Source organism: Nansenia antarctica (assembly GCF_963989245.1).
Source record: "Nansenia antarctica genome assembly, chromosome: 15".
In the NCBI taxonomy this organism is placed as follows: domain Eukaryota; kingdom Metazoa; phylum Chordata; class Actinopteri; order Argentiniformes; family Microstomatidae; genus Nansenia; species Nansenia antarctica.
The window spans coordinates 30,584,863-30,608,919 of NC_137685.1; the positions used below are offsets into that span (position 1 = coordinate 30,584,863).

Here is a 24,057-nt window from a genome sequence, read left to right on the forward strand (position 1 = left end):
GAGATGCTGTTTGTATGAAACATAAAGGCTCATTTCGGCGGCTGTGGGTAGAAGTGGATCGAGAGGTTCTGACTTGAGTGTTTGTTTTATTCAATGAAACATTACAGGAACGGAGAAGAAGCCTAAGGATACACTCAGAGAGCGACTGTATACCCCCCCCCCCCCCCCCGCACTGCACTACAGAAAGCCCTCAGAGGTGATTTAGGCATGAACTAGCATGAACCCACACACTTCTAACGTATTAAGGGCATATTGCTATATGTATATCAGAGATTAGGATTTCATAACAGAGAAAAGAAAAGAAATACTGTGACATTTTTTTGGCCTTGAACTTTCAAAGTGGTATCACTATCTCCTGAGGTAAAGCAGCGACATCACCAGTGGAGATATGAGACACCCCCGTTGGCACCAACCTCCTCTCCTGGGCCATCGCCTGTCCCCCACCTGTTCACGGGGGTTACTAGGGTTACTAGGAGGCACTGAAGAAGTCTGGCTGCTGTAGTGTAGTGTTATACACTATACATCATGCAAGGCTGGTGGAGGTAGGAATCGGAGGAAGGGCTCGGCCTGTCCTCTGAGTTCTACCTCCGCCAGCCTCCCCTGCTAAACATGAAATACCACATCAGTCAGACTTTCCCAGGGTCCTGACAGCACAACAGCTGGGACCCTCAACTATCAAACCCCACTCCCATCATTCTATCCCCCCCCCTTCCCCCCCCCGTGCCTGTGCCCAGTGCCAGCTCAGTGTATTTCCCACATGTGTGTGGCTGGGGGTTGGGAGTGAAGCCATGCCAAGTGGACAAAGCTTCTTAGTGATGACAACAGCGGGTCGAAGGAACCACACATAGCGTGTTGCTTTCAACTCCTCCTCTGAATGTATGCCCCCCCCCCGCCAGGTGTGTTTGATACCATTCCTCATTCTGTTCCATGCATCACTATGAACCCATCCTCTGATTTCCACCCCCACCAGCCTCCCCTGGCCCCTAAATACAACCACAGGGCATTCACACTGATAACAACTGTAAAGTACAGTATGTAGAGACTAGAGAGGCCATCTTAGATAGTGCGGTCTTTATGAATGCCTGTAAAAAAATGACTTATATAATATCAATATCGTTCAATCTGTGGAAATTCTACTGTTGAGGTGTGATGTTCATGTTGGCAGTCAGTGGTAAGTGATCATATTGTAAGGGGTCTGTGGTAAGGGAGGCTGGCGGAGGTAGAGATCGGAGGACGGGCTCATTGTAAGTCATGGGAAGGAATAAGGAACGGTATCAAACTCACATGTTTGACACGTGTTTGACACCTCAATCCATTCCATGCGTTACAATGAACCTGTTCTCCGGTTTCCACCTCCACCAGCCTCCCCCGGTTTTGTGGGGAGTCTTCCTCGTCTAATTTCCCTTGTTGAGAGCAGATGTGAGAGTGTTCCTGTGTCAGTTTGTGGGCAGTGTAACAGCAGACCTACACATGCTGCTGTCACCAAACCACCCCAGATGGAGGAGGAAGTGATGTCATCACGGCCAGCTGGCTCCAATATACACCAGTGTGAGAAAGTGTGTGAGCAAGGGTGTTTTGCTGTTGCACATTGTCCTCATATTCCTGAACCTCAGAGGCCCACGCACGCACACACATGCACGCACACACACTCACATGCACACAGGCACACACAGGCACACACACACACATGCACGCACGCACACACACACACACACACACACACACACACACACACACACATGCATGCACGCACACACGCACACACACAGAGTGTTCATCTTAGTGCCAGGTTTGTTTTCAGTGTTAATGATTATTGGTTTAGCCATCTAGAAATAGGCTTGTTGCAGATGATAAAGGAAATTGCAGAATTCCAGAATGCCGGATCTGTATTTTGAGAGAGAGGGCGAAAGCTGAGCCAACAGAAAAAGAGAATATGCCGCTCACTTTGTGCTGCGTGTCTGTAAGGGGCCAGTGTTTTGATATGGGCCCGCTGTGGACTGGGCTGAGGGAGGGAGGGGGGTGGGGTGGGGTGGGGCTGCTGTCTGGGAGAAAGGGCCTGAGCTCCGTTATGGAGCTTAGGTCTCCATCCATCCTAATAAAAAACACTTAAGCCAAACAACCCCCCCCTCACTGGTCTCTGTGTCTGGTCCTGGGAGGGAGCCCCTACCTGGAGGCTTTCCACACAGAGGTCTGTTTAATAATGCCCTCCTCTCCTCCTCTCCTCCTCTCCTCTCCTCCTCTCCTTTCCTCCTTCCCTACTCTTCCTCTCCTCTCCTCTCCTGACTGCTGGACTGCAGGCTTTTGGTAGGGCAAGGCTGTTAATGGCTTACGGCTGTGGTGGTGTGGAGGGTGCTGGAGTCGCTGTTATAGATCATTGGTTAGTTCGTTCGGATTTTTTTAATGAAACATTTTCTTTCCAATCCTATTTTGACCGTAACGTGGCGCACCGTTCGCAATCTTTCACTTCAAAGCGTCTGACACCACTTTTCGTTGATCATGTTTGTACAGAGACATTAGAGTCCTTTGCCACTTCATCAGTCAGTAGCCCTCTCCTCTACATTCTAAACACTGTGAACGGGAGGACATGTAATGTAATGAAAGGACTTGTGTTGTTTCAAGGTGTTTAGCTGAAATGCAAAGTGGCGTTTGTTATTTGTTTTGGCCTCATGTATGATTCTGGGTGTAATGCAGACAATCAGCAGGGAGAGGAGTTAAGTACATTATACATTACTGAGAGAACCCAGCGCCTGGCCCAGCGCCTGGCCCCGGTCCTGCTGCTGCTGCTGCCACTCTGGGTTAGGTGAGGAGTTAAGGTGTTTAACACGACACCGTGGAGACGTTCTCTACAGCCCTCTCTTTTGCTTTGAAATAAACAGCGGCATAATATTGGGAGCCACACACACACACACACACACACACACACACACACACACGTTGATGTTCAAAGGTTTACTGGGGTTTTAATCAAGTTTTGAATGTTGAAAGTGTTCCCTCACTAGGAAGTAGAGGCTGATGTACTGTACTCCACGAGAGGCTGGCGGAGGTAGAAATCGGAGAACGGGCTCATACCGTTCCTTATTCTGATCCATGCATTACAATGAGCCTGTTCTCCCATGTCTCCCTCCACCAGCCTCCCCTGGTGTTTATTGCGATGCTGTCTGAGGTCCTGATGGAAGGGCTTGGGGTCGGAGATGTCTGAAAGCGTCAACAAACTGACGTTGATTAGGCAAATGATTAGACATGGATGGCTTCTATAAACAATAGTTTATTTAGTTGCATTTACCTTAATATAGTGGCAATAGTCATTGCACATTATTATACTCAACATACATTTGATGTTGTTTATTTTGACGTTGTATGATTTTTCTCAAATAGACGGATCTGAATAATACATCACAAAATCATACTGTATATAGTTGGATAGGACAGACGTGTTCATGCTTCAATGCTATGTTCTGGGTCTCTCCTCCGTGTCCCCGAGCCTTAAGGTGAGGTTCCATGACTTATATTCTCCCCACAATGCTTCTCAGAGGCCCAGCAAACAAACCGTTGTATGGATGTACCATTGATTTCACATTCACACATCCAGACTTAAAGGGACTATGGGATTGCCCAAGAATCCCGAATCTGTGTGCAACTCCCAGCCTGTCAAGTTGACATCCACTCTCCTTCTGTAAACTGGCAAGATTATTCACTCAACAGGATCTCTCTCTTTCATCCTGGGAACTACAGGCCAGTCCTGCACACTGACAGTCGAGTGATAGCATACAGATGGAAATAAAGCAGAGTTGTGGAGTGGTGCTGTTTGTCAAACGTGCCAGGGCTGGCTGGCTAACTGGCTGGCTAACTGGCTGGCTGACTGGTTGACTGGTTGACTGGCTGGCTGGCTAACTGGCTGGCTGACTGGTTGACTGGTTGACTGGCTGGCTGACTGACTGACTGGCTGGCTGGTTGGCTGGATGACTGGCTGACTGACTGGCTGACTGCCTGACTGGATGACTGGCTGGTTGACTGACTGACTGCCTGACTGGATGACTGGCTGGTTGACTGACTGACTGGCTGGTTGACTGACTGACTGGCTGACTGGCTGACTGGCTAGGTAGTCAAAACCTCATTACATAAATGTCCATACTGCAGTGTAGAATTGAGCTCTGATTCATTCGTACACTACAGGCCATGCTCCTGCTTAAATCCCTCCACCACAAACGCTGCTTCTGTTCACAGCCGGGGGAGTATAATAACCACTCTGAGCTCGGGAATAATGCTAAAAAAATAAATAGGAACAACAATTTAGGGTTTTTCCACAAGTTTTCTCCCCTTCCTCCTTCTCCTTATCAGCAAGACGGAGCGTTTCACTCTTTCTCAAGGGTCGAATAAAAGGCCCTTCTCTTTTCTTTGGAACCAAGACGGGGAGAAGGGGAGGCCTGGACCCGAGCTGATTCATGTCCCACACACTGGCTGGATGCTATGCATGGATAATTGATTGTCGGAGCAGCATGGCCACCGTTGGATCTTGATGGCGCTGCCGAAATGTCACCGCACTGATGTTACAGAGGCGCGGATATTAAAAAGGCTTGCTCTCAAAGGCTTTCCATCCCCAGCCTCCTCCACTCCTCCTGTCCTCTTCCTCCTCTCCCACTGCGTCTCGCAAGACAGCGCCGTTTGTCAGGGTTCCATTTCAGACAGGCAGATCTCGCACGCACGTTCTTATCTACTCAGGCCAGCGCGGGCCCCGCTTCTGGAGAACGCCATTGAACATTTCCAATCATAGGAATATATCACCTTCCCCTTTAAAGTGGAAATAAATGCGGGAATGGTAGAGAACACAGGCATAATTGAGATACCAGAGTGTCTGTTCATAGGTAGTTTATATCCCCCAAAACACCAGAAAATTTCACACACCAAGCTGAAAGTAGCCCCTCCAATGGTAATAAAACAGACATTTATGCTAGTTTTGAAGAAGTTCTTGAGGGGAAATTGTTTGGAATGGTTTTAGTACATTAAATCTGATAATGCAGTATGCATTTATATAAAATGTAGAGGAATAAGTGTGTGGAATTCGGTTCATTTCTGATAGAGTTTGGAGGATAGGTACCAAAAGCTGGGTATAGGGACAGGTAAACTATGTTAATCTATAAAGCTTTTCGCGGGTAAAAATAGAGTAAACCGGCATGCTTCTCTCCTCACATAATGCCTTTAAAAGGCCTGCCCATTTTCCAATGGAAAGAAAAGGCAAAAGGATATTTTACCAGGCTATTGCCTGATGTCTCCTATTCTGGTCTGGCAGCTATACAGCTTGGTTCTTACAATCATCAGGGTATTGATAAATCAATTTTGGGAAAATTCAAGACCCTTAAGTATTAAAAAGTCTTATCACGATTTTATGAGGTCTTGAATTTTCTAGGTATTTTTCTGAATTAGACTCTGTCCAAAGAGTTTGAGTCCTAAAAACTTTTAGTAAAAGTTAGGGAATTTATTAGTTTTATTAAAAGACAAAGATGAACCGGAAAGTCTGTTGTATGATAGTGGTCTAGTCTATTGCAAACTAAAACTGTTAAGTTAAAGGTGTCACTGATGTAAACGGTTACAGCTCGAAGTGGTGGTGAGGTCTGGAAAAATATTGACAAGGTCTTTAAAAAGTCTTAGAAAGGTATTGAAATTAACCTCAAGATTCCTGTATATACCCTGAATCATACTGTAGATCTCTACTGGTACAATTGTAAATACAAACAGCAACACATTGAATGTATGAATTCTGTAAAATGCCTATGGGAATATGTCTGTCCATTTCACCCAGAATGTAGACTAGTGTAACTGTAGTGGCTGTAACTGTGCCCATAGGATTGTTGAAAGTTCATCTCTGTTTTATACATCGATTTAAAGTAAAGGGTCTCATTTAAATCCATGACAGCACTTACGTTACTCGTACCAGGGGAGGCTGGGTGAGATTTTGACCTCCACCAGCCTCCATTTGACTAGTAGAGTAAACTCAGTGTGGGGTACCAACCCCTGCCCTCTGTTAGCAGGTGGGAAATGGGGTACAGAGGCCTCTTCTCCCTCTACTGTACTGTACACTGACACTGAAATTGGTGTTTGGAACGAAAGGGTTTATCCTTATAATCAAGTGTGAATGAACATGTAAACTTAGCCAAGTATTAACAGAATTTGGCCTTTCTTCCCCCCACACACACACACACACACGCACACACGCACACACACACACACACGTGCACACACGCATACACACACACACACACACACACACACTCTCTCTCTCTCTCTCCGGTCCTCTCTGGCGTGTGAATCTCTACCAGCGTGACGGAGGTAAAAAGCAAACAGCTTGAGGAGGAAGAGAGAGAGAGAGAGGACGCCACAACGGACAGTCAGGAAGAGCCCATAATATTGTGGGGGGTTGCAGTCTATGGCGAGGGAGCAGGCGCGGGGGGGGGGGGGGGGGGGGCATTGATAGTCACCATATGTGTGCATAGAAGACCAGGGGTCTACAGTAAATTACATTACCCAACACAGCACAACACGGGCCAAGGACGAGATGTGCGTAACGTGGCCTGAGACCGCTACCGTGTGAACAATCAGGCTGCTGTGTGTGAGAGTTCTGGCTTGATCTGTCACGCTGGGGCCTGTCGGAGGGATGGGGGGGAGCAGCTGCAGGGTTCACCTGTCCTGTCCCGTACACAGATCTCCATCAGCGGACCCCCTCCTCCTCCTCCCAGCCTCTCGCCTCCAACACCTTCAGCCATGTGCGACCCCGCCACAGTCATTTCACATACAGTCGGGGGGGGGGGGAATAAGTATTCAACACATCAACCATTTTTAAAATTTAGTTTCGAATTTTATATTATATAAAAATGATCTAATATTTTATTTTAGGTGTTGCCGTGACATTATGTGGAAGTCTATGTGCGTCATCTCGGCTACTGGTTAAATTGTGCGACTGCTGTTGGAGTCTAGGTTTTTCATTCACTCTAACAACGATGTTATTCGGTGCATTGGGGTAAATCAGCTGTAGCTGCCTTCGTGTCACTTACCTGGGACCTGATCATGTCACACTTTTCACTCGCTCTAATCACTACGTTATACCTCCCATCAAAAGTCACCAGAATTGTTTGTTCAACAGCCCCCTTCACCCCCCCTTACAACACTTTAGGCAGCACCTCCTCGCTCGCGAAATATACTTCCTACGTCCCTGGTGATATCCATAAACAGGTGGCATAAACAGGTTTCACTTATGAGTCAAACGACAACATCCACGTCTTGCTTGTTTAATAAGAACATGGAATGTATGTTGTTTTTGACTTAACTACTGAGCAGTATGTACATCTGGTGGCCTGAGCCAAACCCAAGGCTTGCCAGGCCTGAGTTGCTTCAATGAATATGGATAGGTCCTAAAGGCGGGTATGAATCTGCAATGGAATTAAATGGTTTTTTCACATACATTCCCTTGGTTAAGGGCAGACACTTACTGAAGCAGCAGGATTATTTGCCTGCCTCCTGCCTCTTCTAACATCGGTATGAACGCCTCCACTCAGAGTCTATCACAGAGCCACAGCGCTCCCTGGGTGAGAGGGGACCGTGGGGAAGGCCGGCGTGGGAGACCCCAGCAGGGCAGAGCAGGGTGAGGGGACAGACCCGTGGGCATGACCCTCCCTGTGTGTTTATTACCCTCGCCATGAGGGGGCAGGCAGGCTGGGGGGGGAGGAGGGGGGGGGGGGGGGTGGGGGGTACTGGGGATACTGGGGGTGGAGGGTAATTTGGGTGGCGGGTACTGGTGAGGGGTACTGGGGGAGAGAAAGAGAGAGAGAGCACAGGGGAAAAAGAGAGCCGAATAGAGGGGGTTGTGAGAAAGAAAGAAAGTATCATTTGTACCCCCCCTCTCCCCACACACACACACACACACACACACACACACACACACACACACTCAAAATAGGGGCATAGTCTGAGGGTAGGGAGATTATTGCAACCAGAAATAGCTCCAGGGCATTTCTGGGTTCGAGTAGTTACACACATACACTAATCAAAACAGCACATTGATGTGCTGCCTCAATGTACAATATTGTGGTAATATATGTGAATATATATGTATAAACAACTTCTGAATGGGATTTTTAATTAATGTTTCCGTGAACAGAAACACTTTGTAAATAAGTGGAGAGGCTGAATTTATGCAAAGAAAGATGTTGTTCATACAAAGTGTAGATGGTTAGCTCGGGGAGTGGACTGATTCCATGGGTGTATGTCTTTTTTATTTTTCTACCTCTATCCACAACTGGACAGAACACATCACTAATAATATTATCTTCTGGAACTAAAGGTCCCTATTGAAAGTTGAAATTACTCAGCTGGCGCCATCTTGTGTCTGTTTGGGTTGCCATCTGGTGCTTAAACATTCAAAGTCACCTTTTTCCCCAGATCCCCACACGCACGCACACAGGCACGCACGCACACACACACACACTCACACACACACACACACACACACACACACACACACACACACACACACACACACACTCACACACACACACACACACACACACACACACACATACACACACACATACACACACACACACACACACACACACACACACACACATACACACACACACACACACACACACACACATACACACACACACACACACACACACACACATACACACACACACACACACACACACTGTCCTCCAGCTGTCACCTGAGCACTTGGCAGCATAAGGTAATATCGTCGAGATGCAATCAAGATTATATGCTTGTCACTCATTGCCTGCTCTCAGTGGCTCACAATGCGTGAAACAGACAGGAGATAAAGCCTGTGCACAGATGGGCAGATAAAATGTCCCTAAATATTCATCCCTTATTCAACAGCAGCGATACAAGCCCTGAAAACTGCCTTTAACTAAATGGAAGAAGAAGAAAAGAACTACCAAGACAAGTTACCACAGAGTTGATGCATGATGACATGTGGCTCACAACACAGACTTCTTCATAACTGAAATATACCAGTTCAATGTATTTTTAAAAATATTCCGAAATGTTTTAATCTCTCCCTGTAGAACCAAATTGACTGTGACCATTCTGAGCAATGTGGCACCTTCCCTGGGAACGGGAGGCAGGGTTTGCAGCAGTATATCTTAAGCAAACAGAGCCCCTCACATGTATATTCACATTGCAAGTTTATTTTCATGTTTACACCGTTTCATATTCACAGCAATAGTAACAGGATTACTTTGTGACAAACGGTAATTTGTGGAATTCCCTCATTTCTGTCCGTGGATTTCCTTTTTTTTCCCCCCTCTGTCTGAGAATGATTCTGGATCCCAGAATCCCTGGTGGTTGGATTCCAGAAGGCCCTCAGGTTTGTGAGCAGCTCTCTGTGGTGGGCCAGATAAAGCAGAGCACAAGGCAGGCCTGGCAAGCACGTGGGAGCGGCGAAGAATAATAAAAAGCCACGGAGTTCACTGATGAACGGGCTATGAATCATTCTAACAGACAAGACCATCTCGTCTGTGTTCCAACGAGCAGAACACATACATGCATAGTACTTGTGAGAGAGGGGGCTAAAATCTCACCCAAAATTATTTGTAGTTGTGCCAGCTGCGGATCAAAAGGGCTGACACTTGTTCGTATCCCTTGTTCGCATTTTTTGCTTAGCAGATTTTAGCCGTTAAATCTGGTTTAAAGTGGTATCCTTAAGCCCTGGGTTGTTGGGACATTATGTTGGAGGGGATCCAAGAGTGTCAATGGCGATTTGTGTCCCCATGTTTAACCATCATCGTCCTCCTAGCTTCACCTTGTAGCATACAGGCTACTATTTGGAAACACACAATAACTTTTATTGTTCAAATCTTCTAGCAAATCTACTTTGATAGTTACTGATCAGTAGGAGAGTACTGCAGGGGCGTCTGTGGCGCAAGGAGGTAGAGCTGGCGTCTAATGACCGCAAGGTTGGCAGAGAGGCGGTTCGAGCCCCGGCTGGACACATGTCGAAGTGTCCTTGGGCAAGACACTTAACCCCAAATTTCTCCCAATGAGCGGGCCGGCGCCTTGCATGGTAGCTTGTCGCCGTGTGTGTGAATGGGTGAATGAGAGGCCATTGTAAAGTGCTTTGGAATAAGGTGCTATAATATAAGTCAGTCCATTTACTGCTGTTTGTTCCTTATGAATTGGCCATAAATCAGTTGATCATTTACCCTGACAGATATGTTGGTAATGTCTGCACATTTTATTTAGAGGGTTTAGGGAGGAGGGGTTGTAGTGGAGGGCATAACGTGGTGGGATTCAATCAGGAGACTGGTGTAAGTAGAAATCGGAGTACGGACTCATTGTAATGGATGGAAAAGAATGCAGAATGGTATAAAACACGTGTTGATACTGTCTGTGTTTGATGCCGTTCCTCATTCTGGTCCATCTATGAGCCAATTTCTCCTTTCACCAGCCTCCACTGGATTCAATAAACCTGTGATTAGTTTGACAGAAAAAAAACATTGTGTATGTTGTGATGTTATGAAAATTAAGCAGCATTGGAAAGCTACCTTTCTGGCACAATATATGTATTCGAACATATTTCGAATACAAAAACGAAGGCTTGTCTGCTAAGATGTGTCTGCTTTATGCCAAGCTTGAGGTTCTGTGGCCTCACCCATGTCTCAGCCTTTGCTAACAATGCTTAGATTGTGGGTTCGATTCCTGTTGGGACCATATATACTGAAAGATGTACGCACTCATTTCAATGTAAGTCGCATTATGAACATCATCAGTGTTTCAAACACGAATCTACCTTCTTACCAGGCTACCTGCTGTACCAACCACTTTAACATGCGTGTCCTGAGTGTGATCATATACATACTATGAGCCCCCCTCCTCCCTCTCTCCCTCCCTTCTGCAGAAGAAATAAGTAAATGGATAAATAAATCCACGTTTTATGGAAATGAGTTTGTGTACCACTGTGGGTCTGGGTGAGTTGATCCCAGCTGCATATGTTAGTAATCACGGCTGCCTCTCGGATTCGCTTACAGGCACGCAACAAACAAGCTGCCACCAGCCCCCCCTACGCTTTTGTCTAATCTGCTGTTTCACTGGGCTCTTGTTTGTCGTACAAATATGAAAGTGAATCTCTGCAGCAGAATGCACAGTGGCACATTAAACTGGGACGGGTGCCTGAACACTAAAGCCCTAGACATTAAGTCTGGGATTTACACTGAAATATAATTCCCCAAGGTGCCTTAAGAGATGTCTTCCTCTGCTGTGAGGGATTTGTGCAGAAGTTCTCAGACAGGAGCTTCAAGAACTTTGGTGACCTCGACTCCCCTCATTTCAGATGCATCAATGGAGAATGCTGCTACAGCATGATATTTTTTATTTGAATAGGATAAATTATTCTTGACCTTGCATTTCTATGAATAAATGAAGGGAATGTTTTACCTTATGTGAATAAGGTAAAAAAAGAAAAAAAAGAAAGCTCATGTCCATATTGGTTTCAATTCATATGGGATCCTTTCATGTAGAATTATTTTGCATATCACAAAGTAATTTCAAAACAGCACATTGGAATTTGAAAAGCAGGTGAAAGTTAATGCACAGACTGTATATTTGACAAAAGTATTCATCCCACACCATTTCTCCCAGTAGGCTTACAGCTTCGTCCACCATGTGTGGGTTGATACCGCCCCCTGCTGGATGTATATGACACATATCTTCGGTATGATTCAGAATGATGATTTATTGTTGCTTGTTTCATATTTACAGAAACAACATATATGATGATAATTATTTTTTTGGGATCACACTCATACATGTTTCATACATGGTAACATGGACATTCTACTCTCATACAATTTGACCAAGTCATGATGATGAAACGTTTTTCTTTGTTACGAATTCTAAATGTCCTATTGGGGATGCCGTAGCTGGTTAGACTCTGCCATGTCTTCCTGTCAAAACAAAGGTCCTGACTGCTCCTGTCGTCAGCGAATCATAGCGCTACCTATGGCCGGAAAAGGCAGGACCTATGACCGAAACCGGAAAAGTGGGAAACTCTGGTAGGGTGGGAAAATCCTGTACCTACACCGGCAAGCAAGGTGTCGCACCATCTGTCCTGCCTCTGAGATCCACTTCAACAAACATGACAGGCAAAAAGGCATTAGTGATCCTGGCCACGGGGGCAGAGGAGATGGAAACGGTCATTCCTGTGGACGTCATGCGTAGAGCTGGGGTGGGTAAACCTCTGCATGTTAGGATCAAGCTGGCTAAACTCAAGCTGGCTAAACCCTATATGGTCTGGCTAGCTAGCCTTAAAGTCTACTCAGATACAGCTAGATATCTAGCAACACAATGTGCACACGGCAAAGGCAATGTCTCCTTATTTAGCTGTAGTTAACTTGGAACTAACAGCACTTTCATTTTTATGCAACGACAGACAGTCAGAGTTAATTCAACACCAGTGTGACTGAGTCACCTTCTGTTGGCACAGTGGAAAGGCCATGGGAATGTCAGAGTTGACAGTTAGCTCTCATGTCTTTCACATTAAAGGTCTTACATTGACACTTGATGCACATGGACATACAGTCCAGTATAGCAGTAGAGAATGCTACAGAGTAATGGTATGAGAGATTCTAGTTCACAACTACAAGAGTCGGTAACAATTAACATGTTTATTTAAAAACATTTTTTATCCACATTCTGTAGATTGCTGTGACTTTGGCAGGACTGACAGGCAAAGAACCCGTGAAGTGCAGCAGAGACGTCCTCATCTGCCCCGACGCCAGTCTGGAGGAGGCCCTTAAGCAGGTCAGCACCCTGCATCACACACACCTAGGTTACACTGCATCCACACACACCTAGGTTACACTGCATCCACACACACCTAGGTTACGAGAGGCTTCCACACACACCTGGGTTACACTGCATCCACACACACCTAGGTTACACTGCATCCACACACACCTAGGTTACACTGCATCCACACACACCTGGGTTACACTGCATCCACACACACCTAGGTTACACTGCATCCACACACACCTAGGTTACACTGCATCCACACACACCTAGGTTACACTGCATCCACACACACCTGGGTTACGAGAGGCATCCACACACACCTAGGTTACGAGAGGCTTCCACACACACCTAGGTTACGAGAGGCTTCCACACACACCTAGGTTACGAGAGGCATCCACACACACCTAGGTTACACTGCATCCACACACACCTAGGTTACACTGCATCCACACACACCTAGGTTACGAGAGGCAGCACCCTGCATCCACACACCTAGGTTACACTGCATCCACACACACCTAGGTTACACTGCATCCACACACACCTAGGTTACACTGCATCCACACACACCTAGGTTACACTGCATCCACACACACCTAGGTTACGAGAGGCATCCACACACCTAGGTTACACTGCATCCACACACACCTAGGTTACGAGAGGCATCCACACACACCTAGGTTACGAGAGGCATCCACACACACCTAGGTTACGAGAGGCTTCCACACACACCTAGGTTACGAGAGGCTTCCACACACACCTAGGTTACGAGAGGCTTCCACACACACCTAGGTTACGAGAGGCTTCCCACTCGAGTTATGAGTGCAAAAATATAGACTAAAACCAGAAAAACACATGGACTCGCACTACATGACTGAATGAAAACCTGCTCCAAGATATCCAAACTTTTTTTTGCTAAATCTCGGGAGACTAATAAAACTGGATTTTCCTTTAGTGAAATACGCAAATCTCATATCAAAATAAGAGTCTTGCTCAAGACTGTCTGTCAGTCTTCTAACGACGCGTAATGTCCAAGACTCTTATTTTGACGAGGGGAAAAGGTACGTTTGGCTTGAGCTGACAACTGATAATACACCACCGCCTGGCTGAACAATTGCCTTCTCTGAATTGATAACGTTTGTGTGCTAAATTGAATTCACACTCTGACTAACTATATAGAGTAGGCTATTCATAGTTTCAGTTTAGATGGGCCACATGTCAAACTGCTGGTAATGTTTTGTCATGCTTGACCAGGTCACTTGCTTCTCCCCCAGGGTCCGTATGATGTGGTGCTGCTGCCAGGCGGACAACCGGGAGCCACGAACCTGGCAGAGGTACCGTAGAGATGGACTCAATTTGACAACGTTCACTTTCTGCATGAGTACCGTATACTGAAAAAATGACTCATCACCATATTGTAATAGTTTTCTCACGTGCGCATTCCTTCTCTCAATGTAACTGGTAATCATTTATACAGTGCCCTCCACAGTAGTTGGCACCCCTGGTAAAGATGAGGAAAAAGGGTTATAAAAACCTTTTGGTGAATTAGCTTAATATCACACTGAAAAAACTTAGAAACATCCACTTTAATTCAAGTAAATTTATTCAGAGAAATCTATTATCAAGAAATAATTATTTCTAACAAAACCATGTGTGCCACAATTAGTGGCATCAACAGTTCCAGTTGCGTTTAACTTTGTAAGTATTGCCCTAATGGTAGATATGGGCATTTTCAGGTGAGTAGACTTTTTTTTATAGCCATTCCCTGAATTATGTGTTCTCTTATCTTTCCCATGTTAAGGGAATATGGCCTCTGTCACCTCATATTTATACCCCAGTGAAACAGGAAGCCATGGATTACTGCTTGAAAGTTCCTGAACACCTTTAATCAACAATCAATCAATCAACCAATTATCCTTTGATCAAGTTTTAAAAAGTAAAATATAAATGCATACATTTATACCATTATACCATATATTATACATTTCGTTGAAATTTGCATAAGAATTTCTAGGGGTGCTATTAATTGTGGCACACATGGTTTGTTAGAAATAGCCTAATTATTTCTTGATGACACATTTTTTTTCTCAGAATAAATTTACTTCAATTAATGGTTGGATGTTTCTAATTTCTTTCACTGTGACATTAAGCTAATTCACCAAAAGGTCACATTTCTATAACCCTTATTACTCATCTTTACCAGGGGTGCCAATAATTGTGGAGGGCACTGTCGGTCTGTGGTTCTGTTCCAATTGCTGTGACCCTTGCATGCTCCCTGCAAGCTCCCCTGGATCCCTTCCAAGCTCCCTGCCCCCATAACAACTCTATTCACCCTTCCAGTGATGCTGGAAACTTAATGACTCATCTCGACTCATCAGAATTTCCACTGCCCTCTCCTGGAAATGTGTATTTTCTCTGTAGCAGTGTAGTATTTATGGCAAAGTCAGCTTGGTACTGTAAACTGACATTCTGCATGAACAGTTGGGGTGACTCAGCGGTATCTGGTCTACATGCTGTGTCTCTTGTAGTCCCCTGTTGTGAAGGAGGTGTTGAAGGACCAGGAGGCCAGGAAAGGGCTGATCGCTGCCATCTGTGCAGGTACTGTTAGTTCAGTGTGGTCTTGAACCACACACACACACACACACACACACACACACACACACACACACACACACACACACACACACACACACACACACACACACACACACACACACACACAAACACATCTACCACCACCCACCCACACACACACACACACACACAAATACACACACATCTACCACCACACACACACACACACACACACACACACACACACACACACACACATATACACACACACACACACACACATATATCTACCATTCTGCGAACTGTGGATCACACACACCCTCTGGGATGCATCTGTGTCAATGACCACTGCTGAGGATATATACGCCTCTGCTCGCAATCAGCACTTCAATCTGCACCTGGCAATGTCTCTCATAGAGCGCAGCAGGAGATGTAGACGCAGAGGGCTGGTGTAATCCCTGTACGTTCTTAGTGAGCAGGCAACCAATAGGACAACAAGAGGATGATTTATAGAACACTGCATCATTTGTGATACACCTCGACCAGTGGAGCCAGAAATCGGGAGGACGGGTTTCATTGTGATGCATGGAACAGACTGGTATCACACACGTTTCCTGATTGCGATCCACGCATTTCACAAACAATGAGCCCCGTCCTCCAATTCCTTCCTCCACCAGCCTTCTCTGATGTAGCCTATTAAGAGGAGGCTTTGATGGATGTAATCGTGCCATTCACAAGGCGCATTGCCGCTAAGATGTTCTGCCCACCTCCTTGTGCCGAGGAAGGGCACGGGAAGGACGTGGTGAATGAGGACATGGTACCCGTGTGGCAGAGTAAAGTGGAAAGTGTCCTAGAAAACGTCTGGCCATCCCCATAGGAATATATACAGTATAATGAACCTGCTAGTTCTAGCAGTGGAACGTCATGATCCTCTTATAATAGAACCATTTATCATGTATATATATATTTTTTATTTCCAGTTTAAAAAGAAGCCCCTGCTAGTTTGAAATCTAATATGATATACCGTAGCCTACTGTTCTGTCTAATGTGAAATGTGATTTGCTTCTGAAATGAGTGTGATATGTGATCTCCAGCATTAGTTCCCTCTGTTTCCCCCATAGCGTATCATTCTCCCACCAGTCTCACCCTGGACAATGATACCGAGGTACAGTGGGAGAAATTGGAGGACTGTCTCATTATGACGAATGGAACGGGGAACAGTGTCAATTACATACGTGATACCATTCTTCATTCCGTTCCATACATTACGAATGAGCCCGTCCTCCGATTTCGACCTCCGCCGGCCTCCCCTGCTGTGCTGTAGAAGATCATTAGTACTATTATAGCCCTGAGGAGTGATCGTCATAGAAAGGGATCCCTCCCTTCTCCATGTTCTCCTGTCTCTGGAGACCAGCCTTTTCCTCAGACCCATGTCTTTTCCGGAGCGAAGCAGCCCAGAGTTGTAACTTTAACTGGTCCAAACCCAGCTCTGCCAGGGGGGAAGTGTAAACTTTAGACTGCATCGGATGGCAGCCAAGAAGCAGCATGATCAATATCTTTCTATTTATTAGCGGTCTCGATGATGAGCTCACTGCAGTGCTGGGGCCATGCCAGTGTTAATGGTTAATGCAGCTGCAGCAGACAGAACGTCCATTATTTTTAGTCTGTCTGCTTTGCCTCCTCTTCTAAATATGATTCGCAGAGGTAAACTGAAACCACATACAGTGCGCGTCTAATTTTGGACCCTATTTTATGGTGGCGATAGCCTATTGTTACGCTTGCCTGGCTCAGGACAAGGTGACAAAAAGGGAGACGACACATGGAGAACAATAATAGGAGATTTATTAAAGTATATAATATTGAATTGAAATAATGATAACGTAAATAGTAACAACAACCCAAAAATGGCTGCTGGTCGACAAGGAAGAGACCGAGTCCATCAATTTGACCCCCTCTTAAAGTTCCTGGGACAATCAGGATGATCACCTTCACCTGTGCCCATCAGGAACCAAGAGAGAGGGTCAACAAGACAACAGATAATTGGCGCCCACTGGTGGTACCAGTGTGGATCGTCACATCCCCCCCCTTAAAACAGAGGCCTACTAAAAAGGTCTCTGCTAATTTGTTTCCCAGATTACAAATAATACAAATAATAACAATAGTTTATGGCAACAAAAAACGGTGATCTCTGCCACACAGCCTAAACGTCAAATCCCAACCTCCCCTACAACCTGCCCACCCTCCAGCAATTCCTGGTACCTGGAAAAGCTCTATTTAAGGAGGGAGGAGCAAGAGAAAGAGAGATTAAGGACAAGAGTTTTAGACCGGCAGCATTGATTCACCTGGTAAGGCGCTGGCTCGGACTCTGCAAAGTATGCAAAAAGGTCAGGGGGTTATGATCTGAACAAACAACCACTGGATGAGACCCCCCCCTTCCCACACAAACATCAAAGTGCTGCAGAGCCCAAACCAGTGCCAAACAGAAACCAAACAGTTCTCAAACAATAACACATAACTCAGCCAATTTCTCATGGTCTTAAGCCGAGGACGCAAAACACCGTCTCCAGGCCCACTCACATCCTCCTCCCCCCCTGCTGCCACCACAGGAGTGGACGGAGATGGAGACACCCCATGCACTGTGGTCTGTGTAGACCCTCTACGGCTAGGGGCATCGATCAAATAATTCTGTCTGGACACCTGTCGTACAACAGAGCAGGGACCAGCAAACCCTGCCCGGAAAACTGGGTCACCCACAGAACAATCACCATGAGGAAGCCATCCACGAACCAACACATCCTCCAAGAGAAAACAACCACCTGCAGAGCTCTCCAGCTCATCCCCAGGCTGAATCCCACCGAGCAGCAGCCTCAGCTCAGGATCCTCCTGTTGGGCTAAAATCAACTCACTCCGAGACAAAGACGGCGGCAGATCTGGTAACTGAAAAACAGAATTGTCAGGAGTGAACTTATCAGACTCTTTACCATCATCAATTTTAGGGTCCATGCAACTCATAGCACGAGTCATGGCGCAGGCAGTAAAAACCTCAGGAAACTCCTTCACACTTAGGTCGGGTCCTGTTGGTCGTGTAAACCCAGAACTAACTACCAGAGGTGGGGGCACATCACTCCACACTCTTCCTCCAGCCAGGTTATTTCCTAAAATGACTGCCACACCCACCACAGGCAGAGAGGGTCGAACACCAATGGTCACTACCCCCTGGACCAGATCAGAGCAAAGCTCAATTTCATGCAAGGGGACAGACAAAGTCTGCATCCCCATCCCTCTAATCAAAACGCTGGTCCCCACACTTGACTCCTGAGAGAATGTCAAAACCGATTCCAATATAAAAGATTCTGAAGCCCCTGTATCACGAAGTATCTGGACAGGCACTTTCTGTGGGCTTCCCACCAGAGAAACGAAACCTGTAGTAATAAACGGGCCAAAATCAGGATCCTCCTCGCTAATCTGTATGGAAGCAGAGCCCTGTAATGCCCCCGCCAACTCAGTAGCCGCAGGTGGGCTGGATACTGAGGATGCCATCACCCCTGGTTTAAAGGGAGACCCCTCGGCAACCCCAGACACTCTTACTCCTGCCCCACAAGCATGCACTGCAAGAGCCAACGGTCTAACAGAGCCCCCCTTCCCACTGTAGGTTTTCTTTCCTTTTAGGACAGGACACTCCTGTTTCCAGTGACCCTTCTCAAGGCAATAATTGCATGTCGAGTTAGGATCTACTCTACTCTGACTGCCATGCTCCGACCTTGAAAAGGGGACAGAATAACCAGGACCTTCGTTAGGGAATTGTGTACGATTTACCAATAGGTCAGTCACGTTCGGATTATGTCTACGGCTCCCCTCGCTACGAAAACGATGTTCACCAAACTGACTTTTATTAGTCAGTACAAATTCATCTGCCAACACCGCGGCTTGACCTGCTGTTTTCACCTTGTGTTCGTTAACGTAAGTGGCAATGCGATCAGGGACAATGGTTTTAAACTGTTCCAGAATAATCAAATTTGCCAGATCCTCCAGAGTATTCACCTCTACCGCCACGCACCAACGATTGAAATGGCTGGTTAGTTCTCTTACAACCTCAACATGAGTTTGTTTGTCATGTTTCTTCCATTGTCTAAACCGCTGTCTGTAAGCTTCAGGAACAAGTTCATATGCCCTAAGGATAGCGGCCTTAACTGTATCATAATCTTTCCTCTCTCTACCATTAAGAGCAATATAAGCTTCCTGAGCTCGGCCAATAAGCACACTCTGTAGTAATGCGGTGCGGTCTGAAGTAGACCAGTCCCTATCGTCGGCAACACTCTCAAACAGTGAAAAGAATACATCAGGATCTTTTTCATTAAACTTTGGCAACAGTCTAACCATGACAGACATATTATCCCTCTTTGAATTACTCGAATCGCCACCTCCACCGTCAGATAACTTTCCCTCAGCCATCAACCTAAGGCGCTCCCGTTCAAGAGCTAATTTATCCAACTCCAATTCCCTGTCCCTCGCACGCTCTTGTGCCTGAAACTCACGCTCTCGCGTCTGCTCTCGCGTCTGAAATTCGCGCTCTTGCATCTGAAATTCCATCTGTAATGCTAACAATTCTTTCTGTTGATCAAATGTTAACTCAGTGGACCCAGATGCAACCCCAACGGATATTTTAGGGACAGACATTTTACCCTTTAGTATGCCCCTTTGAATTAATGTATTCTGTAAAGCCTCCACTACGTCCTGTTTCTTTGCTCGGCCTTTCACCACCTCAAGCTTAACCTCATAATGTTCAGCAACCTTCCACAGTTGTTCTTTCGTTAACTGTAACAATCCATCGACCGACGGAGCTGCCACAAACTCCTCAAAAACATCCATAACTCAATATAATCAAATAACCAATATTAACCAACCCTAACAAACGGGAATCTCCCCTCCTATTACAAACTCCTCCTATAAACTACTCCCATATCAGCCATAATCTTCAGCCCATTTAAAGCGAGTAACTGTGCACACATACAAAACAGAAAAGTAACTAACATACTTCGTAAGAGCTGCCCCGCATCTAACTCAGTAATGACTGACTAACCACTCAGCTAGTCTTCAGTGCGTTCACATGCAACTCTTCCACCAAGCAAATGCCTGGTGGCGCCCCCGCGTTCAACACACCAAAAATAACAAACGAAAACAATAAACAAGCGTTAAGCGCTTCTACTCCTAGCACGGGGGTTCACGTATAGCTCTGATGGTATCTAAACCACCCGCCCTACCTATCCTTCTCTGCTTTGCATAGAACACAGCACTCACCAAACTCCAGCCGAAGATCACAGCCAATACCAAGAGTTACGTCCTTGTCAGCACAGTCGGACGGCCAGCTCCCCCTCGTCACCAGCACCCAAACCAACGTACCAAATATACTAAACAATACATTACATCCAATCCAACCAAAACCCAATAACTATAAACAATAACCATGCGGGTCTCCCAATATAGAGTTGGACAAATCCAACAATCCAATCCCGAATATCAACTATGAAAAGGGAGAGAATATTGCTCTCACCAAATTCAATCCCGGACGAGCACCCAATTTGTTACGCTTGCCTGGCTCAGGACAAGGTGACAAAAAGGGAGACGACACATGGAGAACAATAATAGGAGATTTATTAAAGTATATAATATTGAATTGAAATAATGATAACGTAAATAGTAACAACAACCCAAAAATGGCTGCTGGTCGACAAGGAAGAGAGCGAGTCCATCAATTTGACCCCCTCTTAAAGTTCCTGGGACAATCAGGATGATCACCTTCACCTGTGCCCATCAGGAACCAAGAGAGAGGGTCAACAAGACAACAGATAATTGGCGCCCACTGGTGGTACCAGTGTGGATCGTCACACCTATCTAGTGAATCTTTTCTCAGATGGTGTGTTAACCAGCAAACAGAAGTTAGCACTGGATAAGATACACTGTGCTGCATGATATTCTCTGTTCGACATACAGACATGCGCTACTGGATATACTTGTGATCGATGATGTCAATAACGGAAAATAGGTTTTGTTGACGGTTACTTCTCTTAGCTTGTGTTCTTTGAACAGGGAAACGACCCTTGTTGTCCTGAAAGTGCCGCTGTATATGAATAAAAAGAGAAGGTGTGTCTAACATACAACCCCCCCCTGCCCCCCTGCACCCTAGGTCCCACTGCACTGCTGGCCCACGGCATCGCATACGGCAGCACGGTTACCACCCACCCAGGGGCCAAGGACAAGATGATGACTGGAGGTAAATACACACACAAACAGCCTCATGGCAGAGATTCAGTCAGCTGGATCACTGAACTGCTGATAAAGGCTCAGCTTGTCCCCTCACTTTGACTTTGGTAAAAGTACTGTGGATTTTCTTGTTCACAGACTGTTCACAAGGATCACAGACTCCAAGGGTTTGGTAGTGAATGTAATGCATGTAGGCACCAAGAGAGGCTGGTAGAGGTAGAAATCGGAGGACGGGCTCATTGTAATGTATGGAACGTAATGAGGAAAGGTATCAAACACACGACTCAAATTCAGCCATAGATCTGATGCTCGATAGTAAAAAAGAATCAAGATCATTCTGATCCAAACGTTTTGAACAACTGGGCCCTAGTATGCACAACAGACCACACCTGATATCTTCTTCCTGTGTGATGACTGAGCAAGCTGTCTCGGTCGGACAGGAAATATAGCATACTCTCACAGCATGTTGTCGAACAATGAATGTGGTTACGTGTTTCCACCAGAGGGCGCTGTGATGGTTAAATCCACTCATTGGTTCATTCTCATATTCCCCAACCAGTCATCTGTACCAAGGTCATAATAATGCATTACAACACACCTCACGTAGGCAATGGTGGGGGCAGGAAATTCCCCCAAGAATAGACCAGAAATTACCAGTCTGAAGTGGCACCAAGTGATTCACTTTTGCAGACTATTACACACAACAATTATCTCTTCTTCTCTCTGTTGAATGTGGCCTTAGAGATAAAGAGAGGAGATGAGAGATGCTATAGAGATGATATGGTCCAGCAATGTACGTGTCTTGAATGATTATAGATAGATGAATACATACCTTATTGCTGTATTGATTGTGTAAATTGTGTGTACGTGTTTGTAATGTAGGTTAATGTCTTATTAGTAATGTACGGTATTGTTTGTAGTCGGCTAATGTAATGCAATGTCATTTTAATTTCAAAAAGAGACCTTGGTCTTAGTGGGACACCCCATGTTAAAATAAGGGTATATTTATTATTATTATCTAAAAAATATTATATTATAAAATTATATATATTTAAATTATATTATTATTTATTAATTTTCATCACCACCAATCACTGATGGCCATGTTATTCTGTTCTGTCTAGACCACTACAAGTACACTGAGGCGCGGGTTCAGAAGGACGGCCATCTGATCACCAGCCGCGGCCCGGGGACGAGTTTTGAGTTTGCCCTGGCCATCGTCGAGGAGATCATGGGGTCAGAGGTCGCGGCCCAAGTCAAAGCACCGCTGATGATGAAAGACTGATGATGAAAGACTGATGATGAGCAATGTTAGCTTTGTTTAGTTTAACTCGACGCGCTGCAAGCAGCACTATCAACTACTACACCAGGGGAGGCTGGGACTGGGAGAGGTAGAAATCGGAGCTCATTGTAATGCATGGAATGGAATATGGAATGATATCAATTTGTATGAGGAATACAACTTCTAATTTCCACCAGCATTTACTGTACTACACCCATTTTCAGCACTATGCACAAGGGAAATGAGATAGGGTAATTTGGGTTAAAATGGATATTGATAAACTCTTCCCTCGCCTTCCCTGGGAAAGCTCCTCCCTCTGCACTTACAATGTCTGATGGACCGCTGTGCTTTTTATCAAAATTATTTATGATGATTGGCAGGACACATTAATGTGTGTCTGAAAAAAGTTAACCATTGCATTTTGATATGTCCATCACAACATGTTACTGTTGAGTCTCGGCACTGGCACACATTCAAATAATACATGCATAATACTAACCTGCCTCTCTTTGACTCTTTTCTTGGTGAAATGTTTAGTGCTTATTTACTATTGTATACCAACATTTAAAGTATGTATTCCCATACTATGTATTACTAAATATGGTACAACTATGGAACATTTGACACTGGTATGACAAGACGGGACACAATGTGTACACTTCAAGGCCACCGTTACTTGTATCCCATCACACAAAGAGAAGACTCCAGATAAAATAGATACAACATAACGTGAGTTTAGAATGATAAGGTTCTATCTCCGTTTAGAATGATAAGGTTCTATCTCCGTTTAGAATGATAAGGTTCTATCTCCGTTTGGGGCAGTTCAGAGATATTGAGCGTCAAAGTTTTCACATTCCATTATGTTTTGTGAGATGGAACCTTTGTATTTTATGAATTACTAACTCAAAAATGTCAACATTTTAAAAATAACACCACACAGGCATTAATAAACACCTAATGGATCAGATTATGTAAAAAACTAAATTTGGACAAAAATGGAGATAGAACCTTATAATTCTAAAGTCACGATAAAAGAGATCAAAGTCATGACAGACGAGCGCAGCAGCACAGCAGAGGAGGATTGCGAAATCACCGATGGACGCGGGAAACACACGATCGAAGGTGATTGACAGCTA

The 24,057-nt window shown here is 45.3% G+C and overlaps 1 protein-coding gene across 1 annotated transcript; it reads left to right on the forward strand.

The window, feature by feature from the left end:
• The first annotated feature begins 12,063 nt into the window (after window positions 1–12,063).
• park7 (parkinson protein 7) lies at window positions 12,064–23,413 on the forward strand. Its single transcript, XM_080545906.1, has 6 exons — window positions 12,064–12,235; window positions 12,709–12,810; window positions 14,079–14,138; window positions 15,333–15,402; window positions 21,563–21,649; window positions 22,764–23,413. Exons 1-6 carry the CDS (start codon window positions 12,146–12,148, stop codon window positions 22,922–22,924), a joined length of 570 nt encoding a protein of 189 aa, XP_080402032.1. The 5' UTR covers window positions 12,064–12,145; the 3' UTR covers window positions 22,925–23,413.
• The last annotated feature ends 644 nt before the right edge of the window (window positions 23,414–24,057 follow it).